Source organism: Simochromis diagramma, unplaced genomic scaffold (genome assembly GCF_900408965.1).
Source record: "Simochromis diagramma unplaced genomic scaffold, fSimDia1.1 OVJJ01000602.1, whole genome shotgun sequence".
Taxonomy (NCBI): domain Eukaryota; kingdom Metazoa; phylum Chordata; class Actinopteri; order Cichliformes; family Cichlidae; genus Simochromis; species Simochromis diagramma.
The window spans coordinates 4298190-4318584 of record NW_024387040.1 but is presented as its reverse complement, the minus strand read 5'-3'; the positions used below and the strand labels follow the sequence as shown (position 1 = coordinate 4318584).

Below are 20395 nucleotides of genomic sequence, written 5' to 3'. Positions count from 1 at the left end.
AGAGGGTTGTTGCTGGGTAGAGATCAGTCATAATGAGCAGTTGGAACCCTGAGCCCTGCGCCATCTATCCACAGCTATGCATCACAGCCAGGCCTCCATATGCATGTCCTGTAAAACATCATTGCCAATCTTTCTTCTTCTCTCCAACACTTACACAGGCGCGAGCAAACACACCAGAAAGGGCACACACATGTGTAAGCGGCCGTGCGCGTACGTGCACACAAAGAAAGAAACGTATAGTCACACACGCCACTCTGTTCACTCTAACTCCCATCACACTCCATCTGGTTTGTGATCTCATTCAGTGCATTGATAATCTCCCAGTATCTGGGACACAGCCCACTGATCGTTTCCAGGGTGCTTCGCTCTGCGCTGCTCTCCCACCCAGATGGGCTGGGTACTCAGACCTCAATCCGAAGCGCCACGAGAGAAGGAGAGGAGAACTTCGAGCTCCTGATGAGCTCCAACGGCACAGATCAAAAATCACCTCTCGTGCGGAAGTCATGCAGAGGCAGGATGTTAAATGGCCGCGGCTATGAAAGTAAATTCTATCTTACGTGATAGAATAAATGGAGTAAGGTGAGGATAAATGCAATGTTTTCCGTGTGTGGGCTAAAAAATGGGAAAGTGAGAACATGAAAATAGGAACTTGGTGAGCGTTCGTGGCAGAGAAAGAGAGAATGACACAAATAAGTGAAGAGAAGGAGAAGGAAGGACATGAAATGGAAATATAGGAGGCGCACGATGCTGCTGACAGGGGAGAGAAGCCAAAAAAAGGAAGTTAATTAGCTGAAAAGGGAGGGAGGAAGAGTGCGAGCAAATGTTTGGGCTGAGCGTCAGCAAAAGGGAAAAATGAAGAACCTATAGGTTTTTGCAGCATCCTAAAAGTCTCTGTTAAACAGCTGAATCAAATGCTTTCTGACCGTGACCGTTTAAATGTTTTAATTAATCTGACATCACTGCAACAACAGCCACCTACAACATACCTGTTTGAATAAGGAGAACGAGAGAGGCGAGGGTGTTAAGAGGCAGCGGAAGCACAGCACAAAGGACATACATGCAAAGTCAGGAAAAGCGAGGGACATGGACTAAAAGAGACACAGTGAGACAGAAACTGACAGCAAGAAGAAGAAAAAAAGGAAAAAAAAAAGGGAAAAAACAATCTCTGAACCAACCGAGGGATTTAGGCAGCAGGTTCTTGATGAACTCAGCATGATCCCCGACATGCAGCACGCTGTAGACACTGGTGTTCATCAGCTCCTCCTGGTTGTAGCGCAGGTACTGGGTCACGTTCTCTGACACGAACACAATGTTACCCTCCATGTTCACCACAAAGAAGAAGCCATCCAGAGCCTGGAGGATTAAAAAAAAGACAGTTCAGAAGTTTGTTCACTATGGACTGGGTCATTTTTCTTTCACTGGTTAATGGTCAGGATATCCAGTTTTAAGCATATAAACTCCACAAACAGATGCAGAGAAAGATGTATATTCTACTGAATTCTATTGTTTGTTTGTCTTATTGTAACTTAATTACCAATTAGCTCGTTAGCTCATTATCATTAGGGATGTTCTATTTGCGCCTACTGTGCCTGAGATGTGATTAGTGTGCTCCAGCAAGAATGCTTATACAGCACAAAAATGTTGGCACAAATCATGGCAAATTCTACAATACGCAATACTTCCACAACTCCCTAACAAAAAAGGAAATCTCGCCACGTCTGGTTATTTTCCGCAACATCATCTAATGCACTGTTACCTCTATGATCTCACAGATAATGCCAGGCGACTCAGTGAAGGCGCAGTTTATCTAAAAACTCCAACGACTGCTGATGCTAACATCCCCATGACAGCCGACACATGTACTAGTTGTGTCTGAAGAGGAACGATTAGTACGCCATGTGCCGGGTACATGATCACTCCCACAGACGCTCACCATCGCTGTGGCTGATAAAAAGCAGGATAAAAGCATGTGCCTGCAGAGACGGGCGGATGTGAAGGAGGAGCAGTACTTAATTGAAAGAATACAGCCCCAGGTCAGCCATTACACACAAGGTGGTGTCAATTAGGCCATCAAATCACCGGGAGCTCTTAAAAAGGGAATTCTGCTGCTTGTAACGCTGTAAAGTTGATGTCAAGATAAGACGCAAGAGACTCTTCTCAAGGTGTCTCACCTCAGCTTAAATAAACATTATCTACACTACACACACACTTGTCAGCGTGTAGGGTCACATGAATTGTTCAATGGGTAGCAAGAGGATTTATAACGTAAATGTTTATTTTGTATCGTGTTGGGTTTTTGGCATCCTTGCTCATCTATAACTACAGTGTATATGTCTCAAACTACACTTCCTAACAAATCTACAGTGAACCGACAAGTCTGGATGTAGCAAACCCATATCCCAGGAACACATGATCATGTTGAGAAGAAAGTTTTCCTTTGCACGCCTTAACACAGCACGATCTGAAAATAGATTAAGGAGATCTCATCTATCACTGCATGAAGCAGAGCTGTTCCAAAATGCAACACGGTTGTGTAAGTCCAGTCTGCATGAAGAAAGGCCATGAACTGCACAAGTAGGGCAAACAAAAACAGAGCAAACACTCTAGTGCCAACGCCTGCCTTCCTCCAGACACTCTTGCATAATGTTCTTAGCCAATACCTTAATTTGAAACACCCTCCCTAAATACTAAATATAAACACTAGAGACATTTCTACAGCAACTACAAATTAATAAAGCCTGAATAAATACATTGTGAGTGATATCATAGAACCTATTGTTTTCACATATGATTAAATATTGCTACACAGCAGGTAATGAATTGCAGCAGGGTAGGAATCTGGGAATTTCTCTGGATTATTTAAATCTGAGCAGTGCTTTGCAACCAGAGTTCTCTCTTCTCATAAATTCTCGCTTAATATTAGCCATTTTCTACATTTCTGTCTTAAAGCAATTCAAACATGCCTCTAGTACTGTATGACAGTGATGCTTAACACTTTGTTGGTAGAGGTAAAAATATGCATGAAACACACAACAGCCTCTGTACCGCGTGGGCTAGCAAGGATGCAAACTACATGCCACAATAAATCATGTGACAGAAGAAGACTGCTCCCAGAAGGTTAAAACAACAGCACACTAATGTTTCTTCACAGCCTTGTCCGTCTTTGAGTTGGCATGAGAGTGGGCAGCAGAAGGCCTTGAAGGAGGGTCATGGGGCGCGTGGGTGCATTTCCTGCCGACAGCCATACTCCGCAGAGCACACTGTAATTAGCCTGGGCTGGCGGACGGGGACATGGCTAGAGCGGAGCGGGTGTGAATGGCCGATCGCTGTGTTTTGGGGCTGCTGACAGATGGGAAAGCTTGCAGGCTGCACTGGTCTATATTTAGCTGCGAGTTAGTATGTCGATTCAGTGACGCTGGACCAGGAGAGCTATAAATATTCCATGACAGGACAGATCTAGAGGCGAAGGAAGAGAAGATGGGGGGGGGGAGAGACAGAGAGGAAAGAGAACTGAACAAGCAGGAGAGAGAAAGGGAGGGAGGAAGTGAGTGAGAGGACAGGCTCAATGGACTGATTCATCCGCCAGGCTGTTGCTTTCTTTCCTATTATATGTAAGCACTCCAGTGGTCCTTCGTGGTACAACGGGGCCCATTGGCCCGCTTGTGATTTATAGCCAATCAGGGGCGGATACAAGATGCTGGCAGCTTTAACTCCGCAACGCTCACACACAACCACGGCTGGCTCGTTTCTAATTGTTCTCTGTAGATGGGACACTTTATATAGCAATCATGATTTAAAGAGGAGAGCATCTCCTGTGTGAGTGGTAGCAAATGAGTGGAGTGTGGGGTACGAGTCTGCACGAGTCTGGCATTTCATAACATTTTCTTCACATATGGCGCTATGAGTAAGGAGGAAAAGGCCGTGCACCCACCTCCAGCATCATTGGTCCCAAGGCGTCTTTGTCGATCACACTTTGGCCTGTTGATGAGACGTCAGCCTTCTGCACCTCCTCCTCGTTTGCTGCTGCAGCTTTTTCTGTTAAAAGCGAAGTTAGTAAAAATTTAAGAGACTGTGTCAGGGCTCCTTACTGTTTCACAATGAGGAAGTTACTAAAAAAAAAGAAAACTGTAACATACTGTACTGTCAAACATGGAAAAAGAAAAGGCTGAAACAAACAACTTTACTTTTCCTCTGAAACTAACCCACATACTATAAAAGAGGTCAGCCACTGACGAGTCTTTTAACAGGTATCCATGCTGCTGCAAAGCAAACACATCGGTCCCCTTTGTGAAACCATGTGGCCATGGCTCACACCGAAGCACAGAGCAGCAGCACAGTGCGAAAGGTGTGTTAGAGCACACAGCTGCCTTGTGGGGGGCAGTCACTGTTTAGATTACTCTGTTATGCCAAAGCCCTGACAAACAAACAAACAAAAAAGGCCAATATGGAAACAATTAAGCATTGATGGTGTCCAAGCAATGTTGTTCCAAATTGGAAAACAAGTTGTAGCAGTCAATACTCCTGTTGATTTTCTATTAATGGATATGGAGAGTATGAATTACTGAGCACATAGATGCGTATGGCTTATAATTTACTACTGTTTTCATCTTATGTCCAATCAAAATCCACTTAAAAAAAACAAAACATAAATAAATATAAATATCCTGTAAGCTCCTGTACCTGTGCTATAATGCGATGCATGTGTCCGTTTGAGTGGGTTAATAACCATGCAGAGAAGCCTTATGTTCAAAGCGTAGGCTGCCCTACTTTTAGAGATGATGATGTGAGGCGGAATATCATTGGGTTTTTTGTTGTTGTCGTCGTTTCTGGCTTCTTCTTTTTTTTTTTTTTTGGGGGGGGGGGGGGGCATGTTGCTTTCGCACGATGCCAAGAAGCAGGCTGACCATATGGTGAATAAATATTGTGGTAAGAATCAAACAAAATTATCCCGTCCCTTGTATTTTCTTTTTGGAAGGGTGAAAGCAAATGCAGGGTTCCCTTGGCTTTGTGGGTTTGTGCACCATCGCACAGACACAAATTCATCTCTTTCAGCATTAATGATGTGCGCATCAGCAGGGCCTCTCCGGGCCCAGCGGGGCCCTGTAGACCAGCACAGCTGCCCTGGGTGCAGACCCATCACTCAGTGTCAGTGCGGCCCTCCCTGCCTTTCTGTCTGGAGAACTGTGGAACTGTGCCAGACACAGAGAGGGACTGACCAGTTGGGTAACAATTGCTGCTTAACACACAACTAACAAGACATTTGCTATATACTGTTCCTTCTTTCAGATATTTAACAATTTGCTCAGAGTTTATTTTTATATTTTGAATATTGGAATAAATAATGTACTAGGCTCAGCTTAGCAGCTACACAGACCCCAGTCCACAGTTTTTATGAGTCTTAACTGGGTGCTCCTGCCAACACGGAGTGTTAAAGAAAGAAAAAAAAAAAAGCTGTAAAACTCTTGGCTATGCCATTATTCTAAAGGCTCTATAAGCATATTTCTCCACATATTGTCTGTGAAGGTGCAACAAGCTGGAAAGAGAAAAGACACGCAGAAAATTGCAACCAGTTTCCAAATCAGGGTGGAAAATGTACGCAGACAGTGTGAGAGGAACAAACAGGGATGAATTCATTGCTTTTTTTTTTTTTCTCGTTCCTTTTTCCAAAGGCCATCTTCACCACATGGCACATCTCTACAGGAAGTCACCAATCAGAGAGAGATATTAAGTCACATAAGTGTATTTGAATACATGTAATATTGTCGCTATAAGCAGAAAGTAAACTAAATGTGGACAACAGAAAAAAAAAAATATACTACTAAAAAATAACTACACCTCTGTTTCAGATCACATTAAACACATGAGGTGCAATGAAAAGCAAATAACAGTAGGACATAACATAAGCTCACAGCATCCCCGTTTCACTTGTGCAGGATGAGATGCAGTAGCTTCCTGCTTTAACTACACACACACACACACACACACACACACACACAAAAGGTTCATCTACGTGGCCGCTGACGTATGGAGGACAAAGCAGAATAGGAAAATTTAGCCCTTCCCTCAGGGGTTCCTTCTGTACTAAAATGTTTTGCCTTGAGAGTCAGGCAGAGGATGTCATTATAGCAAAAGGGTTAAAAAAAAAAAAAAAGAAAGAAAGAAAGAAAAAAGATGATAATGCAGAGAGGAAGTGTTGGAGGTAGAAAAGAAGGCAGCACAGAATAAGACATCACAAAAGGGGGTGGGAGCAACAGACACTAGCAAGAATTTGATTGTGATTTTTGCATCACCATTACATAACAGTTGGCTTTGTGAGTCACAAAACATGATGACATCATCAGCTGGTCTGATTCATACACACCTCGAGTGGGCCACTCTTTGTCTACCAGCCACTCGGCTGTTTTTTCGGCTGTGCGACGGTAAAACATTTAAGATCAGCACGTTCCTTCAAATTGAAGCAAGAGAAGAAGCCCTGTTTTTTTTAAAAGCTTTAAGTGTTCTACCACTTACTAAAGACCCCTACTTACAGACACACACACACACACACACACACACACAAAGAGGCAGCAGCGAGTACAACCAAACATGCTGATCGATTTGCCTGATGTTCTGGCTCAGAGCGCTCCTGGGAAAGACTGGCAGCCAACAAAAAAAAGAAATAAAAAAACTGCTCTGGCTCATCCACATTGTATGATGGAGTGTTGGAGGGAACATTAAATCAATTGTGCTGCTCTTTAATAAGAACACCAGTTACTGTGTATGAAACAGATCCCAAATCATAATATTTATGCCATCAGATCTGAGATTTCTGTCAACACAAAGCCACCCGTGGAAGCTGTGTCGAACTTTAAAAGCACAACTAAGAACACAGCAACGAATTCGATTTGCAGCTGTGTCAAAGCCACTGACGTGTTTTCACTAAGGTTAGCCATGGTATAAAACTGGGCTTTATGACATAAAAAAAGCTGAAAGGGGAAAATTACAGAACTTCATGGGAATAAAGAAATAAAAAAATAAAATAAAATAAACAGCTCAAATAACTCCGTATTCCTTTCGCTGTTGCACTGTAGGGATTCTTGATTGTTTCTGCAACAAAGTATCACGTTTCAAAAATATTAGAGGCTGCCATTTGTACCTTGCTCCTTTATTTGCCTGATTTGTTTCACAGTTTCCTTCAGGATTGCACATTTGTCAGGTTTGACATTGAAGTTGTCGATGTCGTTGAAGTTGGCGAAGATCAGCTCGGCGAGCTCTTCGATGTATTTGTTCTCGTGCTCGCGGTTACGCTTCTCGTTGCTCCGTTTGGGACTGCAGAGACAAAAACAGAAGGGTGAGAAACTGCACTGAGGACAGCAGTAACACAACACGGGCGATACAGATTGATGGCTAAAGGTTCAAGAGAGTGGAAGTGCATCAAACAGCTCCAGGGTAGCAAAGTCCATCCATCTATAAAACTACACCAGGGTTCCAGTGTCCACACATTTTTCCTGAGTAGAGCTGAAGAGGCCTCTCATTTTGAAAGCTGCCAAATGACAGCACACTGACAGTGCAATATATCTACTGAGGCATCGAGGAGAGTCAACACTAGTGTCAATTCATCCTTCTAGGAGCTTTCACGCTGCTAACATGGCACAAGGGTAAGCCAATATTACACTTAGAGCCCGATTAAATATAGGATTTTTAACATTCTTGCCGACTTAAAAACTCTTTATTTCAATATGTCGGCCAATATTTTTCTCTTTCGTACACATGAAACAAACATTTCCCCCACATTGGATCTATATAGTTATTTATTTACGTTCTGATTTGCCAGACTCTGCTCAGTCAGCAGGTGGCTGTGTTTGTGATTGGGAAACTGCAGAGTGCCCTCTGGTCCACAAACTATTCAGCATCAGTCAGCTGAAGGGTGTTTCTCTTGTCTTTTCCTTCATTAACAGTTATAAATGCAGATACCGATAGATTGGCAAATAGCTAATATAGGCCGATATTATCAGCCTGCTAATAAATCAGGTCGACTCCATTTATGCTACAATAGGTTAAAGAAAAAGGTGTGCAGGAGATTGTGAACCGGACAACTTTGCAAAGTCGTTACTCATTTGTGTGGACCGACTAAAACTGGATCTGACCTTTAGTGCATGATAACTACTTTGCCCCACATTACATTTAACTGTACACAGCAAAAACTCGCAGAAATGTCAAAAACATAACTCCTAAAGGGACCAAATACCTGGGTCCAAGAAGTTCAGCAGAACATTCTTTGCGTTTCCGTGACTCTGCCCTGCCAGGGTCAGATGAGTTTTCGCCGACTCCACTCATCCTCAATGCATATCAGCGTCTGGAAAATGAACACAAAGAGGCACAAAAGAAGAGTTTTACATTTGAAAGAAATGCTTCAGCACTACAAGCATAGGCCGCTATATAATGTGAAGAACACCCATGCTGGCCTGTATACATGCCAACATCGGAATCTGCATACAACACACGCACACTCTACAATGTGCTGGGGGCACAGGCAGATCCACTCCAGGAGAAATGAGTGAAAATGGAGCAGAGAAAGAGATTCAATCATTTCTCTCTGATGGTGGAGCTCTCCCTAGAGAGACTGAAATGAGAACACAGCACCTTGCCCACAGCACCAGACTGCACGCTCAACCATGTACCAAGAAAAACCCATTTGTTACACAAAACCAAAGCAAAGCTGGCGCACATTAAGAGCAGAGTGGGTTTACAATGACAACATGTGTTCTTTGTTTAAGTGCCTCTGAGAATGCTTCACATTGGTTTGTAAGAGTCGCTTAAAATGTAAATGCAGGAATCATATCTTGCCTGTTCTCTCTGAACTTATGGAACAGACTGTAAGATTTTTAGTGAGTAAGAAATCATGTTGTGACCGTTTTGTGTTATCAGAACTGACAAGGAAGCTGAGACTTTGCTGAATTTGTCTCAAACCCTACATGCCAACACGTTTTGAATGCTGCTTTTACTCCAACCCTGAAAGCAACCATAGGCTGCCACTAAATGAAAGACAATCAATTATTGATCAGAGTAATGTCTTATTAATTACCACCTGATCTGAACATCTGATGGTGCCTAATGGACTTGGGTTTCAACATAAAAGGATATCCTTCTTTATAAAAAAAAAAATGCATTAAAAAAACAACAACATTGCGTTGGCTCATGCAACATGATTAACTACACCTTTTTCTGCTTTCGGAGTTTGACAGAGCAAAGGAGGGGAGGTTAAAGGCAATTAAGACTAAGAAACAGGCAAACCTGGAGAAAGAAAATGGAAAAGTCTTTCCTCACTACAGTGCCCAAGATTGGGGCATGCTGTGTTGTTCTACGCTCTCAGCCACTCTAACCATGGAAACGGCTATGACATACACACACACGCCGCTTTACTGCTCAGCCATTACATAAGGAAGAACAGAGCAGAAAACAACACAATGTAGAGCAGAGTGGAAAGGAAAAGCTCGTCAGAAGCAGGCTAAACTAAAAGGAGAGAAAGTGACCATGCAAACTTGAGTCTGGCTCCCTCCTGGCCTGAAATGACCTACTTTAAGCTAATGGTAGGGTCTGTGCACAAATGGATGAAGCAGTCATGATTGGCCAGAGAGACAGAGGAGAATCTGAAGGGTAAAAGACATTCGGTTGACAAGCGACTTGAGCACTGTTGTTGGCCTGTACAGTGAATGAACAGAGCATGACACACAAACGTCACTGTGCATGTGCCCTTGTGTTACGCTCTTTCAAATGCCATTAGGCTGCTTTCATGCCGAGGCACTGTGCTGTTCACTGAACGTATAACAGTCTCTAAAAAGAGAGGTTACAACTTTTATTAATGACAACGGAAACAGGCAATTAAACCCTAATAGCTAAGTGGCACTCTCTGCTCCGATTGGCTGTGCCCTGGCTTTCAGGCACAAGTTACCATGGGAATTCTAGACCTGATTGGCTCCACCAGCCCCGTGAGGCCAGATATGATTGGTTGCTTCCGTCTCCTTGACATGGCAGTAATGATGGGTCATTGTACGTTGAGACAAATAAGAGAGACTGGATGTAGAAGGCACGTCTCAATGACACCAATACAGACAGCCAGACACCCTGGCAAGCAGGCTGGTAGGCCATTTTTGTTGCTGGGGGAGGGCTCTGATCTTCACATGGGCAAACTAGGAAAGGATTTCTAATCCTGGAGAATGCTCTGGTTCCCAGGGCAGCTATAAACAGCTGGGCACTGGTGTTAGTACTTACTATATGGGAGCTAAGATTTGACTTAATTATCAACATCACCCCCTCGGGAAGAGCTCCTCAAAGCTTAAATGCTCTTGGACACAGTAGGTATGAAGGAAGCGAATAGTGGCATGCTCCCCAAGTGTGTCTCTGGCATGATAAATTCTTATCCCCATCCCCCAGACCTGAAGTGATGTAGACGATTATGATGACAGAGGTAACACAGAACATCACAGTTATAGTTCCAAATGCAGGGATGGCTATGCCTAACGACTCTGCCGTGATCCTTACCGACTTCCCATATGCATATGCTTTATTCAATTAAAAAAATAAATAAATACATAAATAAATAAATAATTTAACACCATACTTGCATTTTGCTTGTAGCAGACTAGGTAGTAGCACGAGGGGAGAAGTGCAATTCAAAACAATTTAATTGGACTAAATGATATTTTAATGCAGGCTATGTTAAACTCTGCAATAACAGGGCTGATGAGACTCAACACAGATTAATGACCGCATAAGAGAGTAACCTCATTATGTAGGGGAGTGATTGGCATATTCTGGAAGGCATCTATCAAATGTTCAGTTCATCAAGCTGTCAGCTCATTTAGTTCATTAGTGCTGTAAGTTGAGACATATGGTCCATCACTCATTACAAGCTACCTTATGTTAGTCATACACAGTGTGACATCTGTGTAAGACCAAGCAGGTTTTGCCAAGATTCGCACAGTCACAATAAAAGAGAGCTGGGCCACTTCTAAACAAATATTCTTCACAAGCCAAAAGAGCTACAGAACTGACGGATAGTACCTCAGCTGGTCATACCACATGTCCACTGGAGTAAGAAAGTGAAATTGAAAAGAGAAGTGTGCCCATACACAAAATTTGGGCCTCTCCATGAACTCTTCCTACGCAATTAGGAGTTGCACCACCAAATTAGCACACATGTACATGTTTTTATCTATATTGTATATTATGATTGGAGTGGGGGGGGAAATCAACAAATAAAAAACAAAATAGTGTTGTGGAATTTTACATGGCGATACTGTAACAATACACAGACACCAAATATTGGTATTTCATTAAATAAATTAAAAATAGTCAGGGAATAGTAGCAACAAGAGGGCTCATCTCATGCACCACCATCCTGAGAAAACATTAGCCGAGCAAATTTACATTAAAATCAACCCCAAAAAACACAAAACCAAATTAAAGCTGCAAGCAGCGTTATGAGGGCCCTCGCACCCCCAGCGCGTCGAGCCACGCCCAACACCTAAAACCAGCACCTCCGATCTGATGTCACATTGATGGAATTCATGCATTTAACCACCAGCTAACATTTCAACTCATTCATTCATGATTAGTTAGTCATTCCACTAGGTGGCACTCTAACCATTATGTACAAATGGCATAACAAACATTTCCGAGCTGGAGTCTCATCACGCCTATGAGCTTTGGGAGAGATTGGACATTGTGTTTTTGAGTGACAGCAGATTACTGCTTTTTGGCGAGTGATTGAAACTCCACGTGCCGCCATGACCACCCCGTTTCCCTGAACGTAAAAAGCTTCGCAATTTAACATCACAAAGGTCTTTAGATTCCACACACAGGAGATTGCATCAATCTGATGAAATCCCTTGGAGGAGTTCGTCAAAGAACGGTGCCTGAAAAGAGGGGAAAATGTTGCCAAAATTGCACATTAATTTTAAAATGGCTGACTTCCTGTTGGATTTGGGATATTGCACCAAGAGACTTTTTTGTACATCTTGATATCTCCTATAAGCTTACCAGGTTTCAGACTCATACATAGAACACAGAGCAGGGGCTGATATTTTGAAATATTGTAGGGGGCGCTGTGGAGCCATTTCGCGCTATTCAATGAAAATGATCACATGACAACAAAGTCTTCATCCATTTGGAGGTGTGTGCCAAATTTCAAGCCTCTATAAACTTTCCAAGCCCCTCAAAAGCCACTTCATCTTTCATGGTGAACCGCGTTGCCACCAGGGTGCGCCGTTCAGTTTAAAGTCACAATTTTTGCACTGAAGCATCACGAGGGACTGATGGTGATATTCACCGCTTTTGAGGTGGCCACGATGAACCTGTGAAAATCAGTACAACAAAATTAAAGCCATGACATTTCCTGTTCCCACTAGGTGGCGCTGTCCGTATTTCCGACAATGGGCACATCAATCTGTTCAGGGCGGGTCTGACATCATGCCTGTAAAGTCTGGTACTGATCAGACTGGATTTCATTGAGTTATACTAATTTGTTTCTTCATGGCGTGACATCAAAGTTCGCCATGCTGCTGGGGTCACACCCTTTCGCGAAAACTCACAGTTTTCACTGTAACCCAAGACCAACTCCTTAAGGCTTTCCTGGAGAAATTTGAGGCTGCAGATGTCACCCATCACTATACTGTACCCCAAAGTGTAAAACATGACATTTCCTGTTCCCACTAGGTGGCGCTGTCCTTGATGTCAAATATGGCAGTTGAAATATGTTCAGGGGTGGAGCCTTATCATATGTGTTCACTTTGGTCAAGGTCAGAAAATGTATGACAAAATGAGAGGCAATAAGATTTTCATGGCGAGTCATCGAAATTCGCCATGGCGCCACGGCCTCATAGTATTGTGAAAACTCAAAAGCTCCGCAATTTAACATGGCACAAGGGTGTAGTTGACACTGTCCAAATTTGAAGTTTATAGGACCAAATCCCAAGGAGGAGTTCGTTAAAGTACAAGGCATGGAAACGGTAAAATCAGAGCCAAAATGTCACCTTCAATCCAAAATGGCGGACTTCCTGTTGGGTTTGCGTCAATGGGCCCACAGACTTTTTTGTTCGACTCGGCATGATACACATGTGTGCCAAATTTCATACATGTAGCTCAAACGATGTGGTCGTAGGGCTGCATTTAACAAGGCATAGGTGGCGCTCTAGAGCCATTTCCCAGTGCTCATATGTAAAACCATTAAAATACAAAATTTTTCACCAGACCTGGCATGTGTGCAAAATTTCATGAGTTTTTGAGCATGTTTAGGCCCTCAAAAAGGCCCTTGTTTGGGGTGAATAATAATAATAATAATAATTAAAGCTGCAAGCAGCGTTATGAGGGCCCTCGCACCCCCGGCGCGTCGAGCCACTGCCCAACACCTAAAACCAGCACGTCCGATCTGATGTCACATTGATGGAATTCATGCAATTAATCACCAGCTAACATTTCATCTCATTCAATTATGATTATAGTTGTCCCACTAGGTGGCGCCATAACCATTATTGACAAAGGGCATAACAAACATTTCCGAGGTCGAGTCTCATCACGCCTGCGACCTTTGGGAGAGATTGGACTTTGTGTTTTTGAGTGACAGCAGATTACTACTTTTTGGCGAGTGATTGACGTTCATGTGCCGCCATGACCACCCCGTTTCCCTGAACGTAAAAAGCTTCGCAATTTAACATCACAAAGGTCTTTAGATTCCACACACAGGAGATCGCATCAATCTGATGAAATCCCTTGGAGGAGTTCGTCAAAGAACGGTGCCTGAAAAGAGGGGAAAATGTTGCCAAAATTGCACATTAATTTTAAAATGGCTGACTTCCTGTTGGATTTGGGATATTGCTCCAAGAGACTTTTTTGTACATCTTGATATCTCCTATAAGCTTACCAGGTTTCAGACTCATACATAAAACACAGAGCAGGGGCTGTGGTTTTGAAATTTTGTAGGGGGCGCTGTGGAGCAATTTCGCGCTATTCAATGAAAATGATCACATGACAACAAAGCCTTCATCCATTTGGAGGTGTGTGCTAAATTTAAAGCCTCTATAAACTTTCCAAGCCCCTCAAAAGCCACTTCATCTTTCATGGTGAACCGCGTTGCCACCAGGGTGCGCCGTTCAGTTTAAAGTCACAATTTTTGCACTGAAGCATCACGAGGGACTGATGGTGATATTCACCGCTTTTGAGGTGGCCACGATGAACCTGTGAAAATCAGTACAACAAAATTAAAGCCATGACATTTCCTGTTGCCACTAGGTGGCGCTGTCCGTATTTCCGACAATGGGCACATCAATCTGTTCAGGGCGGGTCTGACATCATGCCTGTAAAGTCTGGTACTGATCAGACTGGATTTCATTGAGTTATACTAATTTGTTTCTTCATGGCGTGACATCAAAGTTCGCCATGCTGCTGGGGTCACACCCTTTTGCGAAAAGTCACAGTTTTCACTGTAACCCAAGACCAACTCCTTAAGGCTTTCCTGGAGAAATTTGAGGCTGCAGATGTCACCCATCACAATACTGTACCCCAAAGTGTAAAACATGACATTTCCTGTTCCCACTAGGTGGCGCTGTCCTTGATGTCAAATATGGCAGTTGAAATATGTTCAGGGGTGGAGCCTTATCATATGTGTTCACTTTGGTCAAGGTCAGAAAATGTATGACAAAATGAGAGGCAATAAGATTTTCATGGCGAGTCATCGAAATTCGCCATGGCGCCACGGCGTCATAGTATTGTGAAAACTCAAAAGCTCCGCAATTTAACATGGCACAAGGGTGTAGTTGACACTGTCCAAATTTGAAGTTTATAGAACCAAATCCCAAGGAGGAGTTCGTTAAAGTACAAGGCATGGAAACGGTAAAATCAGAGCCAAAATGTCACCTTCAATCCAAAATGGCGGACTTCCTGTTGGGTTTGCGTCAATGGGCCCACTGACTTTTTTGTTCGTCTTGGCATGGTACAGATGTGTGCCAAATTTCATACATGTAGCTGAAACGATGTGGTCGTAGGGCTGCATTTAACAAGGCATAGGTGGCGCTGTAGAGCCATTTCCCAGTGCTCATATGTAAAACCATTAAAATACAAAATTTTTCACCAGACCTGGCATGTGTGCAAAATTTCATGAGTTTTTGAGCATGTTTAGGCCCTCAAAAAGGCCCTTGTTTTGCCTGAATAATAATAATAATAATAATAATAATAATAATAATAATAAGAAACAGAGCAGATACAATAGGGCCTTCGCACTCTCGGTGCTCGGGCCCTAATAATAATAATAATAATAATAATAATAAGAAACAGAGCAGATACAATAGGGCCTTCGCACTCTCGGTGCTCGGGCCCTAAAAAGATACTTCCTAATTCAGAGCAAGTTAATGAGTAAAAATTCATCAGCAATTTCCTTGCATCCACCAAACAAAAATTCATGGCTGCCTGGTCAGTGTACTGATTTTTTTTTTCCCCCCACATTTTGCCAACGACTACGAGTTGTGTTGACTAAATGTGCATTCGCGTGGCAACGATTGACTCCTACCAGGCAACCTGTGCAATCTTTCTGCAAAGAGTCGCGGCATGACTTGGACTGATTGCCACTGCACTCAGAGAGATGGCCACAGGTTTGCAAATAATACTGATTTATAAATGTAGACAACTGGTTGCTGGCTGTATTCTGGTCATATTCCTATAGAACGGGAAGGCTGATGAGCACAAATGTAATAATTAAATGTGAATTCCTATGTATGTAGACAGCAACAGATATGAGTTTTTGATGGGTTATCACAGCTAATTATTGTATTATCAGATACATTTCCAAGTTGCATGTAATTGCCAACTTGACACCATTCAGTTGCAGACTGATAGTAGACCAACTCCATGTTACATTAACATTCTGGTGATTCCCACATCTAATTATGATGTCATTATGTTGCCTAGCGGCCTCCTACCAATGGGTTAAAACCATCTATTTCTAGTTTATGTACCTATAGCACTTCATAATGGTTCATAACAATAAGACATAATTCTACATCTCATTAAAAAAAAAAAAAAAAAAAAAAAAAAAAAAAAAAAATTGCTTTGCTATATAATGTCATTTTATGCTTTTTTTTATGTTGCTCTTGACATTTGTCAACTATAAGGCATGGATCATAATCAAAATTAGATTATGAAATCCTCTTTAACATGTCAGTATACACTGGATTAACACAACCTTTTATACCAATTTTTCATTATACACTTCATAATAATGGATTGGATTTATATAGCGCTTTTCAAGGCACCCAAAGCGGTTTACAATTCCATTATTCATTCACTCTCACATTCACACACTGGTGGAGGCAAGCTACAGTTGTAGCCACAGCTGCCCTGGGGAAGACTGACAGAAGCGAGGCTGCCATATCGTGCCATTGGCCCCTCTGGCCAACACCAGTAGGCAAGTAGGGTAAAGTGTCTTGACCAGGACAGAGAGCCCGGGGATCGAACCGGCGACCTTCCGGTTACAGATGCGCTTCCCAACCCCCAGCGCCACGGTCGCCACTTCATGTATAATGTCTTTCACTTTTCTCAATGTGATTAACTATATCAGTTTTCAAACAAGCCAAACAATACCGCATCATGGGGAGTGTAGTAGTAACTATGGTAGTAAGCAAGTCAGTTTTGTTTGTTTTTTTATATCATGAGGAAGACCATGCAACCATGACAAACATTAGCCTGTAGACTGTAAGAGACTATCTGGAATCAATTTGTTTAAAAGGGGGATGTCTTTTACATACTTTACAGCTGGCTGCAGCGGGCTGGTAGGAGAGAGAGAGAGGAGGGAAAAGAAAAAAGAAAAAAAAAGAAAATCAATGGGAAAGTACAATTCCATATAACATGAAAATGCAGCCATTCCTGTTCTATACTTTTCAAATCCACTTTGAGAAATTCTCCTCAAGGGCACATGCAGTAGTTGCTGCACGTGTTGTGGTCTAGTGTCTTTCACAAACACTCTGGCAGGCATGTGGTCGCCTGCAGACAGCCTTGCATGTACCATCTGATTACAGAACGTCACTCGTGCACAAGCGGGCCATCACACACTGGCCGTGGAAACTATAATGCCTGCATAATAATGCACTTGGAAATTATCCTGTGGTCACTGAGGTCCTCTAACACACGTTTCCATGCAGATTTTCCACAACTTGAAAGCTGTTAGGTCTCAGCTCATGTAAGTGCAGTAAACACTTACCCACTGCCCCAAATTGACACTTCATTACAGTTTTAGATCTTTAGCGCATCTGTGTGGCTGATTCACAAGGCTGAATTAAAGGTCAGGTAATTAAACCTCTGTAACAGCCACACCCACTACCATAGCAACACAACATTGATGACTTTCCAATAAAAGTGTCCGATCTGTTTTAATCAGAATTATTGATTTTGTCAGAACTTAGACAGAAATGCAAATATGTAATGCTTTCCAGCGTATTAAAACACCAAAGTGTAAATAAAAATAAACCAAAAAACAAATGCAAGCAAAAAGCTGGAGAAATCAATTGACTTTGAAAGTACTCTGTGCACTTGAGGGAGGTGCTCATAGGTGAGTGTCATTGCTTATATCTTAGGTGTCACCTAAGTGCAGACTCTCCACAACGGACCTGGAGCCAACCAGTCTGGCGAGGATGGACTGAAGAGACAACGAGGGGCTGCTGCTAAGGTTGCCTCTGCTGCTTGAGGCAACCATCTTTCCTCTGATCAAACTCAGCTGCTTCAACCTTTACATGACATACACTATTAGATGGCAATGAGCACATCCAAAGCACAAAACAGAATTTATCTGCATCTGTGAGGAGAGAATGGCACAATACAAAACACTTCACTTAAAGAATACACAGAACCAGAGGAATTTGCTCTGCAGCGACTCAGCTGGGAAACAGTAAGATGAATAGATTAATGTGCAGTATCTCCACCTTTATGGGGTAATATGTGAGAAATCTTTTGAGCAATTTTAATAATTGAACTTTCATTTATGCACACAAAGAGGCTGGGAAAGAGCATTTTAATTCAGATAGGACTTTATAAACATTTACAACACCCTGAAGTAGGGCTGGGCGATATATCGCGTTTTTAAATATATCAATGTCTAAGGAGCTTGGAAAGAAAAGCGTCTGGACTTCTTTGAGTTGCCTGAAGACGGGGAACTCCCACTGGGTTTAAATCTGGGACTCCCCACCATTTGACCTTAGAACTGAAGAAGCTTCTCGGATGAGAGGTGAAACGTCTTCAAGCAACTCAAAGAAGTCCAGACGCTTTTCTTTCCAAGCTCCTTAGACTACGATGACCTGGATGACTGAGAACCTTCACAGACATAAATATATCAATATATTTTTTATATGTGACAATATCGTTTATATAATGTTACTCTGCCTCGCCTTTCTCCTTCACTGAACACAACTCCCCCTCCCCCATCGCTTCACCTGCAGGCAACGACAAGATGGACACGGCAGCTATCAAAGAGGAGCTGGTCGGTAAAAAGAAAACATTTGGAGATTACGATTTTAGTGCTGTCAGCGTTAATCTCGTTAAAATGCCGTTAACGCCATAACTGCTGTCAGGGTGTCAGCCACGCAGTAGAACTTGGGAACAGAGCAGCTGCAAAATCTGTCTTTGTTATTATGCTCAGCGTCTTTTAGTTTACATTTTGACTGCACAATTGCGAGCTTTTTGTTATGCACAAAACCAACATTGTTTTATTTTATTTATGGAGCATTATTGTTTAATAAATGCTGATAATTTATTTCTGAGTAATTTTTTTTATGTACATCTACGCTCTATGATAATAAAAGTGCCTGTGTGAGATCTGGGACACAGCATGACTAAGAACTCTTTTTGCTCTTACTTTATGGCTTTAAAAAAAAAAAAAAAAATAATCGCGATATATATCGTATATCGCCATCCAACTAAAGAATATCCAGATATGAATTTTGGGCCATATCGCCCAGCCCTACCCTGATGTTTTTAGCTGTATTTCCAAACCGTTAACAATGCAACGGTTTCTGCTACCTTAAATGGGTTTGTAATACTCTTAACAGTATACAGCTCATATACCCACAAAAGGTGAACCAGGCTTAATGCGTGCCACCAAAGGGGGCCTTTAAAAAAAACACTGAATCACCCATCCTAGTCATACTATAATGATGGGGGAAAGGGATGCAACGCAGGGGGGGAGGGGGAGACTGTGTCTGATTGCCAAGAGGAGAGGGTATGTGCCAGTGTGCCATTCCTGTAATCATGTGGGTTAGCAGGGCTTTGATTATAGAGACACACCCAGTGATTCTGGAGCTCAGAGAGCTGGGCATGACTATGCATCAAACTGCATCAAAAGCTACTGGGGAATCGTTTGAAGTCTCCTGCACTATAATAATGAGAGCCCTTCCAGAAAGTGCAAAGCCTCTGTGGGGCACTGAACATTGTCTCGCTGGTGTGTAATCTCTCCTCAGTTGGCTCCTTGGTTCAACAGGCCCCCTGAGAGAGAAACGGAGAGCAAGAGTGCACCAATAAAGACTGCTTCTGGAGCGCTGCAACATGGTCCATTTATTTCCCACAAACTGAAGGGGAAATAGTGAAAGGGGAGGGGCACAGAGGACTCGTGGCTTCTCATTTTACGCTCTCGATATTTGCGATGGGTGAAAAGATGTGCAGAGAGTGCCAAAACACAAAGAAACATGACGGGATCATGTAAGATGGTATTAAAGACAAATGCGTTTGTCTTAAAAACAATATAAATATCAGCAAAATACCCAGTGGGGTGGGGTCTGCAGTGAACTGCTGACAGCTGCTATTACCTTAAACCAGATGTTGTGATATTAGGCTTGGGCTGAGAAAGAGGCAAAAAGAGATGGAGGGATGTATGTGGTGATGGATTTAGTGTTTTGGAGCAATATGACAATGGCGCTTGAGTGATGGGTATTTCCCTGTAGATATATTCCATGTAGAGGAATCAATGGTAAACTGTGATTACAAGAATTCAGAGTCAGTAAATGAACAGAGGGGACAGCAACACAGCACGTTTTGTTTTGTCTTGGCTTTTTTTTTTTTCCCTTCCCCCATTTAAGAGAAGGTTTGCAGAGTGTAATGGCTTGTGTTTAGTGGTTCAAATGAGTGGTTCAAATCCGCAACAAAGGTTAACTTTCAGTTCTCTCCTCAAAAACATAATCACTTACCCACCTATACGCTTACCATGACATTTAAACAACCATTGTTATGAGGGTTAGCCAGTAAACAAAGTAAATTCTTTATTCAAATTACATGTGTCCAAAAAGTTAGACACAAACACACAAACAGACCACTGCTGATTAAATCAACAGAGAGGTAGGATATTTGCCTGCTACCAAGTCCCACTCAAGCATTTGTCCACTCT

General features: G+C 42.5%; 1 protein-coding gene across 11 annotated transcripts in view; it reads right to left on the bottom strand.

The window, feature by feature from the left end:
• The window catches only part of ncoa2 (nuclear receptor coactivator 2), a 64568-nt gene that overhangs the window by 22719 nt on the left and 21454 nt on the right, over window positions 1-20395 (bottom strand). For all 11 annotated transcript variants that reach the window (XM_040043666.1, XM_040043665.1, XM_040043663.1 and 8 more), the window contains 4 exons: window positions 8228-8335; window positions 7136-7308; window positions 3932-4035; window positions 1176-1353 (listed from right to left, as the gene is read on the bottom strand). In XM_040043666.1, coding sequence (XP_039899600.1) covers window positions 1176-1353; window positions 3932-4035; window positions 7136-7308; window positions 8228-8316 — 544 coding nt within the window. In that variant the 5' untranslated portion in view covers window positions 8317-8335. The remainder of the gene's footprint in view (window positions 1-1175; window positions 1354-3931; window positions 4036-7135; window positions 7309-8227; window positions 8336-20395) is intronic.